General features: G+C 38.9%; 1 protein-coding gene across 10 annotated transcripts in view; it reads left to right on the plus strand.

Annotated features, from left to right (window-relative positions):
* The window catches only part of CTNNA2 (catenin alpha 2), a 1,100,619-nt gene that overhangs the window by 976,584 nt on the left and 100,577 nt on the right, over positions 1-23,458 (plus strand). For all 10 annotated transcript variants that reach the window (XR_006200794.1, XM_042932824.1, XM_042932822.1 and 7 more), the window contains 3 exons: positions 5,318-5,410; positions 6,249-6,405; positions 12,301-12,501. Coding sequence is in view for 9 of the 10 variants with exons in the window: in XM_042932824.1 (XP_042788758.1) it covers positions 5,318-5,410; positions 6,249-6,405; positions 12,301-12,501 (451 nt within the window). In the remaining variant the exon portion in view is untranslated. The remainder of the gene's footprint in view (positions 1-5,317; positions 5,411-6,248; positions 6,406-12,300; positions 12,502-23,458) is intronic.

The raw sequence follows: 23,458 nt of genomic DNA on the forward strand, positions 1-23,458 counted from the left end.
TCTGACCTCAGCAGTAGCAATTTCTTACTCGACACATCCCCAAAGGCAAGGGAATTAAAAGCAAAAGTGAACTACTGGGACCTTATGAAGATAAAAAGCTTCTGCACAGCAAAGGAAACAACCAACAAAACTAAAAGGCAACCAACGGAATGGGAAAAGATATTTGCAAATGACATATCGGACAAAGGGCAAAATCCAAAATCTAAAGAGCTCACCAAACTCCACACCCAAAAAACAAATAACCCAGTGAAGAAATGGGCAGAAAACATGAATAGACACTTCTCTAAAGAAGACATCCAGATGGCCAAAAGGCAGATGAAAAGATGCTCAACGTCGCTCCTTATCAGGGAAATACAAATCAAAACCACACTCAGATATCACCTCATGCCAGTCAGAGAGGCCAAAATGAACAAATCAGGAGACTATAGATGCTGGAGAGGATGTGGAGAAACAGGAACCCTCTTGCACTGTTGGTGGGAATGCAAATTGGTGCAGCCACTCTGGAAAACAGTGTGGAGGTCCCTCAAAAAATTAAAAATAGACCTACCCTATGACCCAGCAATAGCACTGCTAGGAATTTACCCAAGGGATACAGGAGTACTGATGCATAGGGGCACTTGTACCCCAATGTTTATAGCAGCACTCTCAACAATAGCCAAATTATGGAAAGAGCCTAAATGTTCATCAACTGATGAATGGATAAAGAAATTGTGGTTTATATACATAATGGAGTACTACGTGGCAATGAGAAAGAATGAAATATGGCCCTTTGTAGCAATATGGATGGAACTGGAGAGTGTTATGCTAAGTGAAATAAGCCATACAGAGAAAGACAGATACCATATGGTTTCACTCTTATGTGGTCCTGAGAAACTTAACAGAAATCCATGGGGAAGGGGAAGGAAAAAAAGAAAGAGGTTGGAGTAGGAGAGAGCCAAAGCATAAGAGACTCTTAAAAACTGAGAACAAACTGAGGGTTGATGGGGGGTGGGAAGGAGGGGAGGGTGGGTGATGGGTATTGAGGAGGGTACCTTTTGGGATGAGCACTGGGTGTTGTATGGAAACCAATTTGACAATAAACTTCATATATTGAAAAAAAAAAAAAAGAGTTGGGTGGTTAAGGGACTGAGCCACCCAGGCACTCCCAAGAAGCAAGTTACTTTCTTAAGGGAATCTGTATCACTTCCCCTTGCTGACTTCTTGTCTTTCTAATCTTGCTGGTGATATCATTGTTTGTTTCACCTGTTTACACAGTGTGCCTCCAGAAGAGCAAAATATCATAATCTTTGAGAATCCTGAAAATTATACTAATTAGGCAATCAGAAGAGAAGTGTTACAAGATGGATATCCTACCTCTCCATGATGTGCTGACTGATTCCCTCCCAGGACTACTGATTGTTCTTTTCTCTGAACTCCTAAGGCCCTTGTAGTTAGCAGCACACAATTTAGTGATGGCTGCTAAGCTTCCTCCTTTTCCTCAAGATAACTGGTTTTTGAGACACTAAGTCAAAGATAGAAGGTTTGGCTCAGTCTTTTCAGCTTTGGCTTCCCCAAATTTATTGTTCTCAGAAGGTATAGAGGAGGGTTTCCTTTCCAAAGAGATTGTTGGGAATTTAGCATGGTTAGCTAAAGCAAGGAGCAATGCCATTTTTACTCATGATCTGGTTCCTTTCAGAAATCCCAAAGCAATCTAAATAGCCCAACACCTAACCATAAATGATATGCTTTATTGTTTTCTAAGATTCCATGATGGCAGATGACTCCTGTTGCCTCAGCTAATTTGTCAACAATTCGAGAGTGGAAAAATTAGAAGCCACAGCCAGCCAGTAAATGTTACCTGCTTGGTTGACTCAAGCAGGTTTCAAGGTTTTATTAAATTTAAACATATTGCTCAACATCTTTTGGGTTGCAGCCTGGTAACCGTAATCAGTTAATCTATTGTCTATTTTTTTCATATGAAATTTATTTTCAAATTGGTTTCCATACAACACCCAGTGCTCATCCCCACAGGTGCCCACCTCAATGCCCTTCAGCCACTTTCCCCTCCCTCCCACCCCCCATCAACCCTCAGTTTATTCTCAGTTTTTAAGAGTCTCTTATTTTTTGGCTCCCTCCCTCTCTAACCTTTTTTTTTTTTTCTTCCCCTACCCCATGGTCTTCTGTTAAGCTTCTCAGGATCCACATAAGAGTGAAAACATATGGTATCTGTCTTCCTCTGTATGACTTATTTCACTTAGCATAACTACTGTCTATTCTTTAACTCATATTAATCTTTTTCAAATGTCTAAAAATTCTACTTTACCATTCCCTTCCTGCCCCACCTCCCTTAGAAAGGTTATCATGATAAATTGGTTAAAAAAAAACAAGGTGTGTGGGGGGAATCTTGTGATTTGAAAAATAGGACATTTTATCTTATGGGTTTCTAGTATAGCATCAGACCTGTAGTTAAAGAACAGGTAAAATAAGTAATCAAGTACTTACTATGTGTATACAGTGGTCTTGGACTATTGCTAGGATATGAGCAGGCATTTTAAGATACAATAATGATTGGGAGCTGCCTCAAAGATGGAAACTCAGTGTTTGGTGCCAGAGTTGTAGAAATCACGGTGTATTACAACCATGTTCAGAGTCACCATCATGCCAATGGGTCCAGTGAGAAGCAGAAAGGCAAGCCTAAGGAAAACAGGAATTTGGATGGAATCCATGGCCAATTTAAGATATGTAAACTTGCCTGCCTTTGGAAATTGTGAAATCCTGAGCATCGTGTTGGAAATAGTTTCAGAATGTTTCAGAGTATAATACAAGGTAAATAAAATTCTGATTTTAAGTGGACTTAAACAGCAGGAACTCATTGCAGAGTGGAGGCTGCCAGACTTCAGGATTTATGGATCAGTAAATTAAGGAGAATAATTAAAGGACTTTCGGGGTTGTTGGCTCTTCGTTTTTTCTAGGTGTTACTAGCCCTGTTCCCCCTAATTAGATTCAACCAGGCAATGAGGTTCCCATATTAGATCTAAGTCATAATAGAGTTTATTTAAATAAAGGATGAAGACCCATTTCAAAAGATACACGAGGAAGAGTCTGTTATCACCATGTAGAAGTTATTGGTTGGCATCTCCTTCACTCAGGAGCCTAGTTTTTCTCAGCCCTAAGGCTCCCTTGTTGTCATTCTATAGAGCCACATGCCAAACTCTTCAGCTTATGTCCACTGCTGTGCAAGAGTGTGATTGCAAGTCTCACACACCAGGAAAGGATGATAGAGAGAAAACAAAACCATCTGAAATCCTCATTTCATAAAATGGAAGGCTGTTCAACAATAGAATTAGGAAGAAATCACTTGAAGATTAAAGAATTGTAAATTAAATGTATACATCTTTCTGGAGAATTCACACCACCCCGAGTTTTTTTTGTTTTTTTTTTTTTGTTTTTTTTTTGTTTTTTTTCATGCCACTGTGAACAAGGAGCTCTGCATTCTGGACTCAAACAGTGGACCAAAAAATAGGAATCATTGTTTAGCACCATAGTGTTGGTAAATATCTGCTAGAAGGTGGTATGAACTTTGTCTAGTCAGATTAAAGGGGTAACTCAACTATATCTTTGAGAGTGTCTTTGGATGTATTTCAAATATATGCAATAAAAAACTATTAAAACTGCTCTTTAATTCAAAACACACGTATTGAGCACCAATTCTATGTCACATACATCATGTGGTGTTTGGAATATAAAATACACTGGAATATAAATACAACAAAGATAAATAAAAATATGGAGTGGAAACAATATAACAAAAAAATGGAGAACCTGTAATTCTTGCTTTGCCTCCAAGAAGCCTCATACCTCTGGGCATTTAGTATCCTATAAATGGATGCAGGAAGGTATATTGTCTTTCAAACAGACGTACTTGGAAAACTGAGTAAAATGGTGAAAATTATCTGAAGAATCCAAGATAAACTATAAAATATAAGAAACTGATAATTAACGTTTGGAAATTCCATCTGTGGTTTCTCATAGTACATATTCTCACTACAATAGATGTAAAGTGTTCTTCCTTAAAAGCTTCAAAATGGGATTCTCAATGATAATGATTTACTGAAGTAATCTTTGTAAGAATTCCTAGTATCACCATCTACCTATATCCTTTTGCTGATAAGGAAACAGCCCTCCAAATGTGAAGTGACTCTGTAACTAGTTAGTGGTTAAGCCTCCTGACCTCCAGTTCCATGCTCTTCACACTGTCTGACTAAGCTTGCTTTTGCATTCGGAACGCCGCACGTGTGTTGCATTTTAATCTCCCAGGGTATGAAGTCATGGTAGAGAGGCCGCCTGGTTTTGGAGAGCAGAGGTGGCAGGATACAAAAGGGCAGGTGGCCACAAGGCTCAGGGGATTCTCAGTCTGCTAATCACTTGTTCTACTTGCCCTCCTGCTCCTAGCCCTGGTGGCCATTCTCTTCTCCTTTGCCCTTTCTAATCCCCATCCTCTTGTCCTCTTGGCATCAGTCTGATGGGACTGATCAGTGTTCTGATGGTAGCTTTGTGTGCTGTTGACCTTGGCCAATCAATCTGACCTTGTATTACCACCTCTCACTCCTTGAAGAGGAGGAATAATACAAATTGAAACGCTTGACCAGGGAGCTTAAATTCAGTGCAGCTGTTTTGGCTGGTATAATGTTTTAAAAAAAATTAAAACTGAATGCCTTTTTACTAAACTCACATATTCTAATTTGTTGTACACTGTATCGTTGCCTACTGGATTATATCAGCCTTTCCTATCTGTTTCTCAGACCTGCCTGCCCCCTGAAAGTCCTCGAGTGGGCTACTGGTAGACTAGCAGTTTCCTGACAGACTCTGACAGGCAGATATGGGTTCCTTGGGGTAGAACGCCTTCATTTTCAACTTCTTGTGAATCTCCTTTAAATCCTAAGTGCACTGCAGTGTCTCTCTCGCTGGTCAGAGTTTAGCGCTTGTGTGGCCAAAATCATGGCCACACTTCATGATGAGTATTAGGGAGCTCAAGTGAGAGTATAAGTCACAAGAGCAGTCCACAGAGGAAAATGGATCAAAGCAACCCAGTTAAAATACATTATTGTGTGTGCTTGAGAATCTTGAAGCAATAATTTGCTATTAGCACCTTACTTTTCTGGACTAAATGTCTAATGTAGCATAGTAACTAGTAATATTTGGTAAATCACTGAAAGGCATCCTTATTTGTAGCAGGATTCCCCTGGAAGAGATGACTCCAGAGAAGGAGTAAGGTCATGCAACAGTACACTTCCCCTTTGCCCCAACATGATTTTCACTCAAGTTCTTTTCAATCCAGGTTGCCAACTTGGCCTGTTCCATTTCCAACAATGAGGAAGGGGTGAAATTAGTTCGGATGGCAGCCACCCAGATTGACAGCCTGTGTCCCCAGGTAAGCCTCATCTACTTTGTTTCAAAAGCCCATTGGTGACCTGATACTCAGGGACTTCTCTACTCAGGCCCTCATGTCCCTCCCTGACTTGTCTTGCCATCATTCCTGAGCTGTTTCAAGGTGTACCTTTCTCAAAAAGAATTTCTAACTGTTCCAGTATTCAGAATAACCCTGGTAATTATTGTCTTTTCCACTCATACTGCCTTTGTTCTGTTTATTTTGGGCTGATTTTTAAATGTTCCATTACTATTTTCCTTGTCTCAACTAAATTACAACTTTGCACATGTAGAACAGGAGTTAGCTTTCTACCACATCTGAATTAAGTAAATAGGACTTGTCCAGTAAACACTTTTTGAAACCTGAGGCTAATTACTATATCTTAAAACAAAGAAGAGGGGAGCCTGAGCGGCTCAGTCAGTTAAGCGTCTGACTTCAGCTCAGGTCATCTCACGGTTCATGGGTTCAAGCCTCATATCAGGCTCTGTGCTGACAGTTCAGAGCCTGGAGCCTGCTTCAGATTCTGTGTCTCCCTCTCTCTCTGCCCCTCCCCTACTCACACTCTATCTCTCTCTGTCTCTGAAAAATAAATAAGAGCTAAAGACAAAACAAAAAACATAAAATCTGTCCATTTAAAAAAGAAGAAACACAGCGTAAACAAAAACCAATGGTAGCTGATAACATACTTCATGTTTCATGTTTCTGATTGTCTTCTGAACACTGAGAACCCACTTAGAACCCCTGACAAACTACAGGGTCCAGGGTTTCAATGTGATCTCTGACCTTGTTTCTTTCTTAAATAGTGTAGTCAGCATCTTTCTGGATTGTTTCTAACAAATAGGTCATCAATGCTGCTCTCACACTGGCTGCCCGACCACAGAGCAAAGTTGCTCAGGACAACATGGACGTCTTCAAAGACCAGTGGGAGAAGCAGGTCCGAGTGTTGACAGAGGCCGTGGATGACATCACCTCAGTGGATGACTTCCTTTCTGTCTCAGGTAATCACAAATAGGCCCTTACAAGGCAACTGGAGAACAGAATTAGGAATATCTTGAAAATGTCATGGGCCTCGGTTTCAAGTGCTTTTCTTGGCCCTGTAAGCTTTCAGTCATCTCTGCAAATGTGACTGTAACACCCTCTTGGAAATTTTTCTTTTGTGTGCACATTATTTCAAAACAATGGGTCAAAGCATGGGGGTCGGGTGTGGAAACACAACTTTCTGATAAAGAGATAAGCAACCTGAAGAGATTATTTAAGGAGACATGGGTTTCTTTTTAGCTTCTAGAGTTTTTAAAGCAGATTGGCCTTGGATACATCCAAATCACCCATCTTAAAAAAGGGTATGAGATGTGAGATTGGTTAGTTCTCATGGTTTATATTTTAAAATAATAATAATAATAATAATAAGTCAGCTAGCCCAATTTGGCTATGTCTAAGGGGGTCATTTTTTCCAATAAGTGAAGTTACCCAGGTTTGTGATACCTTTCTCTAAACATATTTGCCCACACACATTTGGCACAGTTCACCAAGAAGAGTCTCTGTGGGATGAGTTGGGGAGGGAGTTGCTGCAAACATCAGCCTCCTTTGTGAGGCATTAAAGGTAATCAAGTGAACCTTGATAATTCAAACTGACCAGATGTTGACTCTACCCAGAGGTAGACCTGGCCTTGACCAGGGCCTGCCTGTCCTTGGCCAACTGAGGCCTGAGAGGAAAGGGGTCACAGCATTGCTGGTGGGATCCAGGCAGAAGGAGCATCTGACTGCAACACTGTAGAAGGAATTTCTGGGGGAGCTCATCATATTTGGAAATACTGTCTAGGTGCTGTCTTTGCTTTTCATGAAGAAACAGACAATGAATTCCCACTGGGGGCTTGTGTTTGAAGCTTATGTCTGAGAGCAGCAGAGTCCAATCTGTAGATCTGATGGATAATCAAAAACCCAACTTTGAAACCATGGAGAGCAAGAGAAGAAAAATGGGAAACATGAGTGAATACCTCTTCAGTGTCTAGAATTTGCATGACACTATGCTGTTTGCTTTAATTCTCCCCCAAAATCTGCAATAAAGATATTAGTATCCCAGGGCCTGCACTGAGTGGGGAGGTAACTGGGCAGAGACGGTATGAAAATCCTGATTATCCTCTTCAGAAGCTACATAATTCTCAGTAAGTTAGGATAGTGGGAAATTGCCGTTGGTGCTTCCAGCTTTCGTTGGGTTCTCTTCTCTCCACCTCTGGTACCCTCATTCCACTCTCTCATCTTTTTCAAAAGCCTGTCTTGTTTTTCACTCCCAAGATGCTCTGTTTCTGGTGACTTTTCAAAGCAGCTGTTCATTTAAATACCCCCATATCTGGCAGCTAGCTGATAAAGACCTTAATACGTTGCCATTTCTGAGATTGGCTTCGTTGATGGCTGAGTCCTAATAATGTAAAAGATATCTCAGAAGTGCATTTCTCATGCAATGCATAGCAATGGTTTAGGTAGACATGTTGGGGATTTGGATGGTGTGGAATAAGAGGGTGGCTGCCTCTGTCTCATGTCTTGTCAGTGTTTGCCAGGATGACTATAGTGCCCGCCCCCCCAGACAAGGCAGCGGCTCTCCCTAACTGGCCTCAGATCTCACAGCAATCCTGATAGCTGGAAATGTTATTCTGCATCCCCCTTTTCCTGCAAATGAGTAGAAAATATGCATTGGACTACCTTTTGCAAAGAGGAATCATTTCAGAACTTAAAAATTTCCCAACTTCTCCTTTTCTTTAAATGCATGTACAAAAATTTCTGAGAGTAGGGAAAAGCAAGGTGAGGAGGTCTTATCTCAGACCGTTTCAATAGTGCAAAGCTTTTCTTAATTTTCTTCCACCAGCCCTGCCTCTTTGCCACCTTTCTCCCTGCCATTCCTTTGTGCATCTCATTATTACCAGCAACAAGAAAAGGCTTTGGCTTCCGCTGATAACACTGTGCAGTCCAACCCCAGCGGTACAAGTGCCGCGGCATGCCATGACAGGAAAATGAACAGGCGCTGTCAGGGAGCCAGCCTTGGCAGGGCCTGCTGGAGCATGCCTTTGGAGTTGACAATTGGAGGTGGCAGCTACCTTTCTACAGACGGACTTGACAAATAATGACCCAGCCTTCTCTGTCCTGCCGGTGGGCTATGGATACAGCCCAATTGTTGGGGAAACTACTTCTCATCTCCTCTCCGAGCTGAAGCCAAAACATTTGCATCAGTAAATTGCAAGTCTGGCCCAGGAGATATTTTGGAATGGTATTAATGATATTTTATGTATCAGTTTCTTCTTAAGGGAATATCTATTCTGGCAGGGAACTCTATCTTAAAAACAACCAAAAAATCTTTGTTTGCAAAAGACTACAGTTTTGTTTTGTTCATGCTACCTGAACCTGTGTGCCTGAGTGCTTAATTTGTCCATATGAAATGCAACAAGTTTCAGGAGCAATGATGCTAGCTATTAACATTACAGAAGCAAAACCAATTTTCAGATGTGGCCCAGGCTCATAAAAAAGTGAAATGGCTATGTTAGAACACTTAAGTTTTTCCCACTGGGTAAAAACTACAATTTTTAATAGTGTTTTAAAATAAGTGTGTTGGCATTAACCGTGTGACAGTTTAATTCTTGGGTTTGGCTCACATAGTAGCAGCCATCTAAGATCTGAAGAAGAGATTAACTCAATCCCATAATGTCCAAGAGTTGTGTTTTGTTGTCTGCCTTTTCTTATTTTTCTTTTGACTCCAGAGTCTTGAGTTTGTGAGAATTTTTAGAAGGAAACAAGGAACTTAGGTTTTGAATTTAGAATCTATATCTTTAAGCTTTATAATAATCAAATAGTTTGGTCATCAGTGATTTTTATAACAAAACTCATCTTTTCTGAAACAGTAAGGCTGCAAAAATTCAAATTCATCACAAAATATATTGCAGTCAAGTGTTTTATGATATGTTTAAAAGCCATGCTTCATATCCGGATATGACATCCAAAGTACCTGAGCGGTTTTTCCCAGCAATGGAGCCCTCTCTGGAATACCTGTGCTTTTTATTATTACTTTCTCTACTGTGTTCTTTTCTAGTTGGGACAGCATTCCTGTCTTTACTTCTTGAACTCTTTCTCTTGAAAATACCTTAGAATAAAAGTACATAAAATGGTCTCCTATTAACAAACATGTTTATTCAGTGTTTTTTCTTTGATTACCTGCTGTGTATAAGGCACTGTCAGGAATGCAAAAATGAATCAAGTGTGGATTTCGCCTTCAAATAATTCACTGGAATTCTTGATAGATCCTAGACCAGTGTGCTTCCAAACTGTTGGGCTCAGACCTGAGAGGGTTGGGAAGAGATGAGGAGGGAAGTTATTATAAGGGGTCTGGGAATCCATATATACATTACATATGATCTTTTGACCAGATGACATGTCTCTAGGAACAGGTACTATTCTTTTTTAAATATATTGTTGGTACTGAGCTTAATAGAATACAAATCTATTTTAAGGCATTCCAAATCTTAGCCTTTACATGTATACCATCCACTACGAGAACTACTATTATGAGGAAATGGTGATTCGTTTTTCCCTTAAAGGGGTACCCTGATTGGAAAATGCTGGGAAATCCTGAGCAAATTATCTTAGCATTTAAAAAAAAAAAAAACTTGATTAAGAAAAATTAGTCAATAAATTATAAAACCAATAAAATTAATACTTTATTCACACAGCATGATTTATTAAACTGACCATTGAACGAATTAGTTGATGATTTGCCTAATTAAAAGCAATGCTTTTGGTGTTTTGGGTTTTCAGCTTCTGCTAGCCTCCTTCAAATATGTATCATTTATATCTATTAAAGCATATTCTTTTTCTTGTGTCTTAATTAAATGAGTTGTACATTTCTAGTTTGGGAAATAGTTGTTTTCTTTTCCCCTTTAAAACCTATCATTTCATTTTAAGATATTAGGTCATGAGTGGACTTCTTAGAATTAAAAAAAAATTAGCAACTCCAGAGAAATTATTAGGATATAATATAATTAGCACATTCCATTTCTGTTCTGAATGCAGTTAGAACAGAGATGGGATCTCAAAATTCCATGCATGGAAAAGCAGTAGCTTTCGTTGTACTTCTGTGTTATTCAAAGACAATAGTGGATGGATGCATGCTTTTGATACGCAGACCCTCCCAGTTGCATACTTTTGGAGACCTGGACATATTTGAATTGTCTGGAGAGATCCAGCAGGGCGGCAAGAAGAGCAGTGAAAGAGGCCTTTTAAAATCAAATTTTTGTATTTGAAATTCTGTACCAAGTTGCATTTGAGTAAACCTTTCTCCCAGGTGTCCTTTTAAGTGAGTTTGCGTGACACAATCCAGGATTTCAGAAAGGGGTGGTTTTCAAAAGTTCCTTAACCAAACTAAAAATTTGGTAAAGTCTAAATTGTCACAGCCGTTTCTATTTTACTCAGGAAAATATCAGCATTTAGAAAGTATTACTTTTTGTGAGTTTAAAAAATCTGAATATTAAAATTGTCTCATTTTTTTCCTATTCTAATTTCTATTTGAAATTAGGGAACAAGAGAATGTAGAAATCAGAAATCCGTAATGGTTCAAATGAGGTAATCCTATTGTAGGAGGTCAAAGCAGAGGTTCCATGACACAGAGTAAGTTATACTTTGCAAGTTTCTGCCGAGGGTCCTGACAGAACGCTTAGTCCTTCTGCCTGACTGGCTTCAGGAAAGTAGGAGAGATCCATGGTGGAGACTGGTGTTGGTGCAATACCTTACCCTCTTTCCCTCTTTAGGTAGGAACTTTTAATTTCACACGTAGCCCTAGAAACTTCTCGAGGAAGTAATAATTTATTTTAATCCTTTATTAACTGTTGAATTTGACAGTTATAATTATTTGAAGTTACCAGATTACTTTAGACTATTTCTCACTTGTTCTCTTTATTTATAGTGAGTGTGTGTCTATGTGAGTGTATTTTCAGCTTAAGTTCTTTTCTTTCCACAGAGCACTAAACGTTTCAACATTTCCTTAGAATTGTGTTTCCAAAGAATGTTTAAGGGATATAATTACAGATCTCACTTAGGACATGTGAAATACAAAATTCCATACTTGTAAAACCATGAGGGACCAGATTGCATGTTTTCTCTATGCTACTAGAGAGTGAAACTCCCCAGCCTGCCTGCCTGGATTCTACTTTGGGCAATGAGGGAGAGTGGTGACTGACCTTGACTCTAAACTGACGAAACCAGCCACAAGACCCGATGTTATTTTAGTTGTGGAGAACATTGTGATCCTCTTTACCTGGTCAGTTTTCCTACTGTATATACCTTGCGCATGACGTGACCTTAAGGATGGATGAGGTGACAATTGTTTGTTTTAGAGTTTCCCTTAAATGCCTGCTAAATAAAAACTGATCAAATAAGCAGGCACCCAGAGCTCGATTCTGGTCATGTTTGGAAATGTTTCTGCCTGATCAGGTTGACTTCATGTTCACTGCCACAACCACTACTAAAATGCAATAAATCTGAAACATTGAAAAAGACGCTCAAAGTGTGCTGTTCAAAGTATGGTCCCCAAACCCACAGCATTACCATCACTTGGGAACTTGGTAGAAATGCAATTTCTTGGGCCCCATCCCAGACCTATGGAATCAGAAACTTAGTAGGATGGCACCTTCACACTCTGTATGATGCTGTGAGCCCTTTAGCTAGTGCTCAAGGTTGAGAATTGCTATTGTAATTATACACTATGTTCTTTAAATGTTATTTCAGTGTTATAAAGGTATGTTTTGCATGATGGCTCATGATAGTTGATGAATCTCTCTTAGATTGCTTACTAAGTGTGTGAGTGGCATAAAATCATATCAATGCGCACGTGTGTATGTGTGTGTGTTTTTCCACAGAGAATCACATCTTGGAGGATGTGAACAAGTGTGTGATAGCCCTCCAAGAAGGGGACGTGGACACTCTGGACCGGACTGCAGGGGCCATTAGGGGCCGGGCAGCTCGAGTTATACACATCATCAATGCTGAGATGGAGAACTATGAAGCTGGTGTTTATACTGAGAAGGTTCTGGAAGCTACAAAATTGCTCTCTGAGACAGGTAAACACAGATATTAGATTCAACCAAAATGTCAATGCCATGATTAATTTTTGTATTTGAATAAATCTTTTGCATTGTCTGTTATAGGTTTCTGTGCCTCAATGTTACACATGGTAATAGGAATACTCTTGGTTTCTTGAATTTGAATAACTATAGCAGAAGAACAATTTTATTGCTTTGTATGTGTGTGCGTGCATGTGTGTATTATATATTACTTTATAGTTTTTATCTGTAGTCTCATTTGATTCTCACAAGGACCTTATGAAGTAGGCAGAGAGATTTTTATTATGTCCAATTACAAATGTGAAAGTGGTGGTTGAAATGAGTTAAGAGATTGGAAAAGGTCACAAATCTAGAAAACAGTGGAGGTGTGATGGGAACTTGGAATCTTGAACTTGAAACCATTTCTGTGTCTATTTCTTGAGAAGATTGGCTCTTGAGGAAGGACTGTGAACAACTAGGAAAAAGTTTTAAGGCTCTAGGTAGTGTCTGGATATGAAGTTATCAAAGAAAGGGGATGGTGGCAGCTAAAAATGGGTCAGACCTTGAATACGTGCCTTGCCTCTCTAGGAAAGCCTTCTATGCCTTCTTCTAGGGCACATGCTGTCCCTAGGGGATCACTGCTATGGTAAGACATGGTTACTCATGAGAGCCTGTCATAGCTCCCTGCTGCATTGGGATGGAGAAAGAAAAAAAAAAAAAAAAAAAACAACAAGAACTTACTTTCACTGAGTTAGCATAATAACCCATAACTGTACCAAAGCCTGGCCTATTTTTAGTAGTTTTTGTTCTTGGCTAGTGTTCCTGGGCTTTAGAACCTTTCTCAAGTACCTAAAGCTGTGTGCATTTATCTGTATATGGGGGGGGGGGGGTGTGGAAGTGTGGTTAGAAAATTTAGGGTAGAGACGACAAAGGAATAGAAAAAGGGAATTTAAGTTTATATTGGATGGGGTTATGAATAGATAAAGAATTGAGTCATGTATGCACAGAAGGACCTTTCCTCAGACTTCAATAGGGCCCTTTCCTGTTGTATAGCTGGACTGCAGAACCTATTAGGATTAAAAGAAATAATAAATGTATTTCTGAAAGGTCAGATAAAGCAGTGTATCAAGTTCTACATGATACAGCATGTTAGTCGAAATAGGTTTCTTTCTATAGGGAAAAGGTTATTTACAAAGACTTCTGTAGATATTTGTTAGTCTGAAATAGCAAGGAAAAACAACAGATAAACAGAGACATTGCTTGTTCTCTTTGAAATATAAGCAGAAAGGGAATAGTGTAACATCACATAATAAAGAGAACATCCAGGGATTGTTGCTCTTGAGAATCATGGCAGACATAGAATTAGAAATAATAACAATAATGATAATAAGATATATCTGCATTTTAATTAGCTGAAATTGAGCACTGTTTTCTTTCAAATAGGTTTGCCCTTTGCATTCAATAGAGTAGCACAAAGCAAGTCACTCAGTTCTTTCTTCACTTGGAAGAATTAAAAATAGGCATTTTACCCTCCAGTATAAGGACTCTTTTCTTCACCCTTTAGGGAACCCTCTCACATTTTTGTGGCTCTCAGTTTCTGGCCCATTCGCTCTATTCTGTTACAAAGTCTGAACATCACATGGTCTGTCAAACACATAGCAGCACTCCCTTGGGCCTGAGACTGGGAAGAGCAGCAGAGAAGGATTGAAGATGTGAAGACAGGACTCTGAACACAGGACTGCTCCTGACTCTTTGGAACGCTCATTGTAAAAGGTGAAAGACACAGAGCATATTGCCACCTTACATGTGACTTTGTGCACACCAAGAACTCAGGCATTGTTCAAGAGATATTCTGGGGTTGTTTTCTCAATGTCTTTTGTGCTGCTTTAATGAACAGAGGACATGATGCCCATTTGGGTCAAAATCTGCTTAATGGCAAGGGCAGCATGCTTAGTTGATGGAAATATTTTTACATAATTTTTGCTCAAATTCTTGAAACGTAAATGACTTTCTGGTTGATTTTTTTTTTTTTCCAAACAACAAAATCGGTGAAATATGAAACAGAGCAATTCATTCAGGATTGTTGTTGCTCATTAAGATTTTGCTCTTACTTGTTAACTGTCAGAGATTTTAAAACTTATTCCAACCCTTCCTTGCAGTGACTGAATACTGTAGGGACTTAACTAAATATACCTTTCTGACTCTGAAGTCCACATCCAGATCTTAATTGAACAGAGAAGATGCACAAGACATTTAGGTTCTTTATATTTTTCAAGAACTATTGATGATAACTAGGAAAGTCATCAGGTTGAAGAGATTGAAATAGCTTCTACACACCTGCAATTGAAAATATTGGAATATGTGTCAAGGAAAAGTAGATGTTGGTGGGCTAAGAACTAGAATGCACAATGTATACACATCATTTTGTGGCTTTCTTCAGTTTTGTTTCTTAAGCGGAACTGATACTGTTTCTTTAGGAGTAACTAGGGAGGTTGTCAAAGAAATGCAGGCAAAAGCTTGAGCTGTTAACTCACTGATGCTAATGAGAATTGTTAGGACTATACCAGACACTTGGAGTTCAGGGAAGACTGTAGGAGCAGTTTGGCGATTATGATTGTGCAGTTTTGTTGAATTAGTCCTCTTGTCAGTGTCTGGCTGTGCTTGGGAGACCTATGTCCTCAAAATAAAAACTGCTATGCATATTATTAATGCCCAGATTTCTACTTTTCAGCTAGTGCTTGGTTTATGATTTTTTTTTTAAATTAAAGCCACATTGAATTGTTCACTGTTTTCTTTTGAGCTTATCAAACTTTGCCCTGAGAGTCCATTTTATTTGGGGAGAGATCACAGGGGCAGTGGGCAAAGAGGCGAAGGAGCCAAAAGGAAGAATGAGGAAAAAGAAAAGGAGTCCAGAATCTGGATGACAAAATGTCATGTTTCCTTCTGCCTACCACAACCTACCAGGTTCTATCCACGCTTATGTCTGAGTTGTTCTATTCAAGACCTTAAGGCAGAAGTTCTCAATCTCTGTACTGCTGACAGTTTAGGTAATTATTTCTTGAGGGAGGGTAGCTGTCTTGTGCATTATAGGATACCTAGCACCCCTGGCCTTTACCCACCAGATGCTTAGAGGACCTCTTTTCTTCCCCATTCCAAACTGTGACAACTAAAAGATTTCCACACAGCACCAGAGGTTCTTGGAGGGTAGACAAAATAGCCTCCATTGAGGATAGATGCTCTAAGGGGAAGAAATATCCCAAAATAGGGACAAGTTTAAACAAGGCAAAATGGAGCCTATGTACTGTTGCCATAGGATAAGAGAAATGAAGGGGATGTGGTAAGAGAAGACTTACATATAAATTACAAAGAAGAATCTAAAAAAAGGGCTGAACACTCATATCTTGAGTTGACCAGACTTTGCTGATAAATGGATTTGCAAACATAGGCCAGCCCCCATTGAGACATGTAAATCTTGCCAGGGAGCACCTCTGCAGAAAGACTCCCATTTTACTACCTGACTGCCTTCTCTGCGTGGCTAAAAATTGAAAGGGATCCAAAGAGTCACATAACAGTCTGTGGTTGATTTTCCATGAATCACTTTCTCAGTAAAGATAGTGTTTTGTTGAAGAATGCTTTTTGTGTTGTTATGAATGCTGAGTGAAATTTGAGAAAATAAATTTGTGGGTTATTCGTATGCTAAAATCCTAGAGCAACATTATATAAAAAATTATCTATTTTTTATAAAAACTATCTAGGGTGATGAAAACACAACCCTAATCTACATCAGACCCATTAAATACTTACATAGCATATTTGATGGGCTCTTCACTAAAACCTGAAATGGAACAAATTGCCAACAACTTGGTCGTAAGTGTATGCACGGTTGACCAGACCCATCTTAAGAGATCTCATTTACCAAGTCAGATTGCTGCAGGAGGTTGAGAGGAGGCGAAAGTACATCCAGTGATAGCATATTTAGATATATAGAGAGTAGTTCATCTTCACTGAATGGATTATATTGAAATGTCAGTTTTATAAATTTGATAGCTGATATAAGCTTGTGGCAATGTGAATGTGATTGGGTTGAAGGATCTTTGATATTCTGCCAGCAGTCCCCTCTTTAGAGGGCACAAATAAAAAAAGTGGGGGGGAGAAAAAGAGGAAATAGGAAAAAAAGTATTTTAAATGAGGACTCCATGTTAGTGGGCACTGCATATATGAAGATTAAAATTCCAATATTTTAGGAACATGTGGTCCAAACAAATGGTACAGTTTTCTTTCATTCTGTTTTTAAAATTTTTATTTACTTATTTTGAGAGAGAGAAAGAGAGAGAGAGAGAGCGAGTGAGCACGAGCATGCACATGCATGAATGGGGGAGGGGCAAAGAGAGAGAATCCCCCAAGCAGTGTTGGTGCTGTCAAGATCTCATGAACTGGGAGATCTTGACCCCAGCCAAAACCAAGAGTCAGATGCTCAACTGACTGAGCCATCCAGGTGCCCCTCTTTATTTCTTTCTTTCTTTCTTTCTTTCTTTCTTTCTTTCTTTCTTTCTTTCTTTTCTTTTCTTTTCTTTTCTTTTATTAAGACTATTTCTTTTAGAATAGTTTAACATTCACAGCAAAATTGAGGGGAAAGTACAGAGATTTCCCATACACCCCTTGACCCCACAGCAGGCATCAGCTCCCCTATGATCAGGATGCCCTATCAGAGAAGTACATTTGTTACAACTGAAGAACCTGCATTGATGCCTCATAAGGGTCCAATGTCCATAGATTACAGTACTGTTCACTCATGTATTTTCTGTGGGTTGAGACTAATGTATAATGGCAGGTATCCATTATTATGGTGTCATTATTATGGTATTATGGTATAATTCATTATGTATGGTATCATACAGTATATTTTCATTGCCCTAGAAGTCCTCTGTACTCTGCCTATTTATCCCTCTCCCCCTCCCACCTCTGGTACCACTGATCTTTTTACGGCTTTCCATAGTTTTGCCATTTCCAGAATGTCATATGGTTGGAATCTTATAGTATATTGCCTTTTTAGAGGTCTTCCTTCACTAGGAAGAGATGGTATAATTTTTACTTTCATGCTTTTGTAATGTAAAGTTTTCATAAGAACAACAAGGAATTTTTTACACCATTTCTATATATTTTGCCAAAAAATACAAGAGGATCAGCAAACAGGAAGTACCAAAATTGGAAACTGTAACAAAAGGTAAAGCTTTGTCAGTACAATGTAGTAGAACAGATCCAGATTAGGAATCAGAAGAACTCAATTCTTTGACTTTTACTAACTAAATATAACCTTAAAGTATTTAATGCCTCTGGGCCATAGCTTCTCCCGTATTGCCTGATGTTTTGTCATCCAAGGATGGTTAATACTGTTGATTTCAGAATAAATGTGTCATTGTTTACTGACCCAATATGGACAGTTGTTGCCCATTCAAACCATTCTGTTTCAACCTATTCAAACAGGTTCTGTTTGAACCCTGTGCTTTACCCAGACAGGTGCAATCATTTCCAGGCAAAACATATTCATTCTGCTTCCACTTTCCTTCCTGTGATATTCTCCATTTCTTCCTCCGCCTGTGCTTCTGTGTATTGAACTTATACTTGAAGACATGGCTCATTCTCAGTTGAAGAGAATAGGGAACTGTATCAGTCTTTTGATGTTTTGTGTGTCATCTTCAATATCTGCTTCAATGACCCCCAGCTAGATCATCACTTCCTAGAGGCAGGTGTTTCTGTAAGTACCTAGGACCTAGAGCAGTGTTATCACATAATTAGCATTTAATTTACATGCATTGATTAAGTGAATATAAAAAATTAGGACATTATGTTTCATTAATTCTGACTAGAGAATATGTCCATTAGCAGCCTCTGGCATACTGCTCAGGATTTTAAGATAAATAGAGACTTCTTTTCCTCTCACTTTGTATATAGTAAAGGAGAGCAATCTGCTTGGCCACGTAGTGTATGCTTACTCTATTTGGACTGATTCTGTTGCTAGTAGGATTAGGTTTTATCATTGGACAGGTCTGGGTGACTTGCCTATCCCAGTAGCTGGATGTGTGTGTGGGGGGGTGTAGACAGAGGTAAAATCAATATCAGAAGGAGGTGGAAAGGCCAGCTTATGGGAAGACAAAATATTAGATATTACGGATAGGAAAGGCCATTACAGTCTAAGTTACTTCTCCATGACTGACTTTGAAATTAGATTATGAAAGTAATGAATTTCAACAGAAGCTGTAATGACCAAGATTGTTCACCCTAGACATCCTAATATCTTTTAAATGCATTTTAATATAACCCTGGCTATTGGTATAAAGTATCTTATTTTTCTCTGAAAGGTCAAAATGATTAGGATATGGAGGAAATCTCTTACTTATTTGGTGGTTGTGATATTCATGGTGGTGGGAAGTCAGAAGTATTGGAGGACTGAGAAAATCTCATCTACTTAATAGTCCTTCAATAGGCAATGTATAGTTTGTCTCAATGCCTTTTCTATATGACTGAAATCTACATACTCTATATATCTTAGGGACCTGGCTAATGTGTTTTAACATCTATATTTACTTTTTCCTGAAAGCAAATGCAGTTTCTGGCCCAGAGGACACACACCAGTTTCCCATGCCTCATTCTCCCTCTTAAGGCAATGCAATGAGGGCAGATGAATTCTGCACACTCAGAGGAGGTGCCACAGGATAGGAACCACAAAATTATGCATCTGGGAGTTTATATAGGAATTTGTGTTCAGCAGCCTTCTTCCCCTCCTGAGAAGAGGAGAAAAATCTTTGCTCTTTAATGTCAATAAACTCCCTTCAGGAAAGGTTCCCTACTCGTTATAAACCTTTGGGGATATAAATGAATGTTTCCTGGTTTTATCCCCCTTTGAAATGTAAACACAAATTTCTGGGGAGGTAAAGATGTAAATCTCTCTCCAGGTTCTTTCTCTATTTTAAATGGACTGCTATTGAGTCATGCTTTGAACCAAGTTACTAGTCATTTTAGCTCAGAAAGCTCTGGCCACGCAGAAACATGAAAATATCTACCCTACATGACTTGTACATAATTAATGCATTCTGCTAGAATTCAGATATGTTCAGCTCTTAGCATGAGTGGCTAAAGAGTCCTAGGAGAGGATACAACTTGAGAAAGTAAGAGATACAATTTTAGGATTATAATAACCTTCTAATGTGAAAGTGGAAATGGGCTAGGGTGGATATAGAAAGGCTAATGATCACACATTCATGTGCCATACGTTTGGAGCAACGTAGTGGAACAAATAGCTCTTGTCTCATGCCTGTCTGTCAAAGTAAAACCAAAAGGAAGGATATTCATTTAATTCTGTATGAATCACATTATGGGTTCAGAATAGTGGGGACCACAAATGGCATAATATTTCTTTGTCACTGCAAGGGCATTAATGTCCTCCAGGATAGTAGCCGTGGGGTAGCAGAAGGGCCTGCATATTTTGTCTGTGCTGGTGTCCATAGGAATTGGTGGCCAGGATGTATTAACTGTGCACAAAGGAGGCAATAGCAAGTTCACCCAGATCCTCTGCCATATCAATAATAGTTGTTTGAATCCTAGAGAAGAGGAATGTGCTGACAGTCAATTGTTTGGGAGCACATGTGCTATATCATTGGAGTATTCCAGAAATAGTTTGATTTGGAAAAATGGGAAGCTTTGCTTGTGACTGGAAGACCTGAAATAACAGAAGGATCTAAAAACCAGAGAACAGACTTCTGTTTATTCTTTTTTTTTTTTTCCTTTTTCTTTTTAGAGACTAAGAGAGCAAGGAGGGGTGGGGAGAGAGAGAGGGAGAGAGAGAGAGAGAGAGAGAGAGAGAGAGAGAGAGAATCCCAACTAGGCTCTATGCCCAGTGCAGAGTCAGACGTAGGGCTAGGGCTCAATCCCAGCTCAATCAGATCATGATGTGAGCTGAAATCAAAAGTCAGATGCTCAATCAACTAAGCCATCCAGACATGCCAGCGTTCTGTTTATTCTTGTTAAAGTGATTCCAGAATGATTTCCCCACCTGGTTTGCCTTTCTGTATTTTACCAGTTCTTTAGTACTAGCTGGATTCTTCCTTATCAGTGAATTCCTCTTTCTAACTACACCAGCCAATCCCACTTCTCTGTGCTCTCATTACTCATATTATCTGTGTCACTTATTAGGTACCTACCACTTACCACCCTATGTTGCAAAACTCTGTGTTTGCTCATTTGTTTGTCTGAATGTATCTCTCTGCCCTGTGTATGGGTATCTAGATAAATGTATGTGTGTACTGCTTACTAATTAAATTTTAACCCCTTGAGATCTGAGACCACCTCTTCATTTCCTCCAGGCTGATGAGAGTTCAAGCTCCAAAAGTTTTGTTAACATAAATGAAGAATATAATGGACACAATATTCTATCTTATTTGGGGGATTGTACCCTTTTTAAAAAATACATGCTTAACAATCAAGGTCAGGATCTTAGCAGTTATTTTATAACTTCTTAATCCTTTAAATCTCACTAATGACCAATTTAACTGTACTTACCAAGTTTGGTTTCCGCAATCACTATAAGCTCGATAAAGCATCATGTTCAATTCTTTATTGATTCCTTAAATTTCAAAATTAAATCTGCCATCCTTTCCTTTAAATTGATAAGCCATTTGTGATTATTTTTGAAATGCTTATTTTAAAATACAAGAACTTTCCAAGCAAGTATTTTCTTTCCTTGGGGAAAGGAACTTGTGTCTAGACGAGTGCAGATGGATGTTCCCCGATTCTCCTAGGGTACTTATCGTGAATGAAATTTACGGAGGCTTTTTTTTTTTCCTCCTTCTTCTAGGCAGTCCTTTTTCATCTTTCATCAAACAATTCAGCTCATGGGTTATGTATGGCCTTCTGGAATCTGAATTTGATTTTGATGTTAGAAATGTACATTATAATTTTCCAAACATGAATTTATGAAAATGGCAGCCTTTAGGAACTCCCACAGAGGGAACAGATGACTGACTCTGACGAAAGAAAGTCCAAGAATACACACAGGATGGAAGAATTAGGACTAGCTGGGGTGGTGCTGATGGTTGTCCAGAGAATAGAAGCAGCCGACAAACAGTCACCGGGAACTAAGGAGCAGGTTAAGCTAGGCTTCTTCTGTCTTTGCTCCTAGCTTCCAATGTTCAACATTGGCTATTGGCTAACTTGATTATGAGTCATCAAGATAAAGCGTGGGAAAAGCTAGAATATCACTGGTCTAGACAGGATGAGATTTAAATTTAGAGAGTATTTAAATATGACTTCTACTACTCTTTCTACCACATTTAAAAAGCATTGGAGGATGCTTTACTCAAAATCCAGATTCAATTAATCAACTCATATAAAATAACGTTGTAAGTTTGAGATAGAAGGGAAATACTTTCATGAGAATATTAGATTAAATAGGAGGTTTCTGGGGGAAAAAAATGAGGTAAGGAAGGTGGTTTTGCTTTTTTTCCAGTTATGAGCATTTTGATTAAGTCTCATAACTTTTAAAGGTTCCCTTTCCTCATAGATCTGATGAGGTCATAATGGGTACAATGTTTGACACTGGCTTTTTTGGCAATCAAGATAAAATGGAAAATTCTGGGAGCTTATCAAATCTCGTCCTAAGGGCAGATTTCATAGATTTCAAATTCACTATTAAAAATGCAAAACCATCAGAAAGATGATATGGTCATGCCAAGGACGGAGAAGGGCATAAAAGCAGGGAAACTAAGTTTTCAAGATAAGCTGTACAAACTTCGCAATTGGAGATGTTAGTGCTACTTTGAGTGTTATTTTCAATTTATTTCACCCTCACAAAGCCCACTTCTAGGTGACGAGTCACGTAGTTGTACCTCTATCCAAAGGAGACTGGATGATTTTGTCTGCCTATAAACAAAGAAAAAAGGTGTGTGGACGAGTAGATAGAGAGGCTTATGGTGTAAAGATAGTAACTATGGGAGCCATTTACTGTGAATCTTATGTGCCAGACATGATGGTAAGCATCTTGCATATATTCCAATTTTTTTTTTTTTTTTTTTTGCCTGGAAGGCAGGATTCTATTTGTTTTATTTATCACTTTATTCCCAGTGGCTAAGTACTGTCTATGTTTGTATATAAAATTGTATACAAAATTTACTGAATATATTATTTTTAAACCTTGTATAAAAACCTGAAGGGCAGCTATCATCCCTGTTTTACACTTGAGTAAATGGAGGTTTAAACTGGTTAACTTGTAAAAAAGCAAATATCAAGATTCATTTATGCTTCTTCTTAGACCCAGTAAATACACCAGAAACTAGACCAAGCATAGTTGCTACAATTGGACAGAAATTTTATTATGTCCTGCTAACTGTTTTTACTGAAATTTCTACTTACAGCATACTCTATTAGCTAGCTATTGCTATGTATCAAATCACCCCAAGGCTTAATAGATTAACATTATAAACATTTTCTATCTCATAGTTTCTGTGGGTCAGGAGGCTGGGTACAGTTCAGCTATGTGCCGTTGCCTCAAGATCTCTCACAAGAATGCAGTCAAAGTGTTGGCCAGGATGGCAGTCATCTTAAGGATCAATTGGTGAAAGAGCTGTCTCTGAACTCACTCATGTGGTTGTTGGAGGGCTTCAGATCCTCATTTGTTGTTGGACTTAAGGCTTAAGTTCCTTACTGGCTGTTGAACAATGGCCTCTCTCTGTTATTTGCTATAGATGCTTTTCCACAACAACTGTCTTCCATCAGAGTGAGCAAGTGAGAGAGCAAGAAAAAGCAAGCAAAATGGGAAGCCGGCATCTTCTTGTAACCTAATCTTAGAAATGACATCCAATCATTCTTGCTAATATTTTATCACTTGGGAGAAAGTCACTAGCCTCAGCCCATGTTCAAGTTGAGAGGATCACACAAGGGTATGAATACCAAGAGAAGAGGGATCATTGGGGCCCATCTCAGA

Source organism: Panthera leo, chromosome A3, assembly GCF_018350215.1.
Source record: "Panthera leo isolate Ple1 chromosome A3, P.leo_Ple1_pat1.1, whole genome shotgun sequence".
NCBI lineage: Eukaryota > Metazoa > Chordata > Mammalia > Carnivora > Felidae > Panthera > Panthera leo.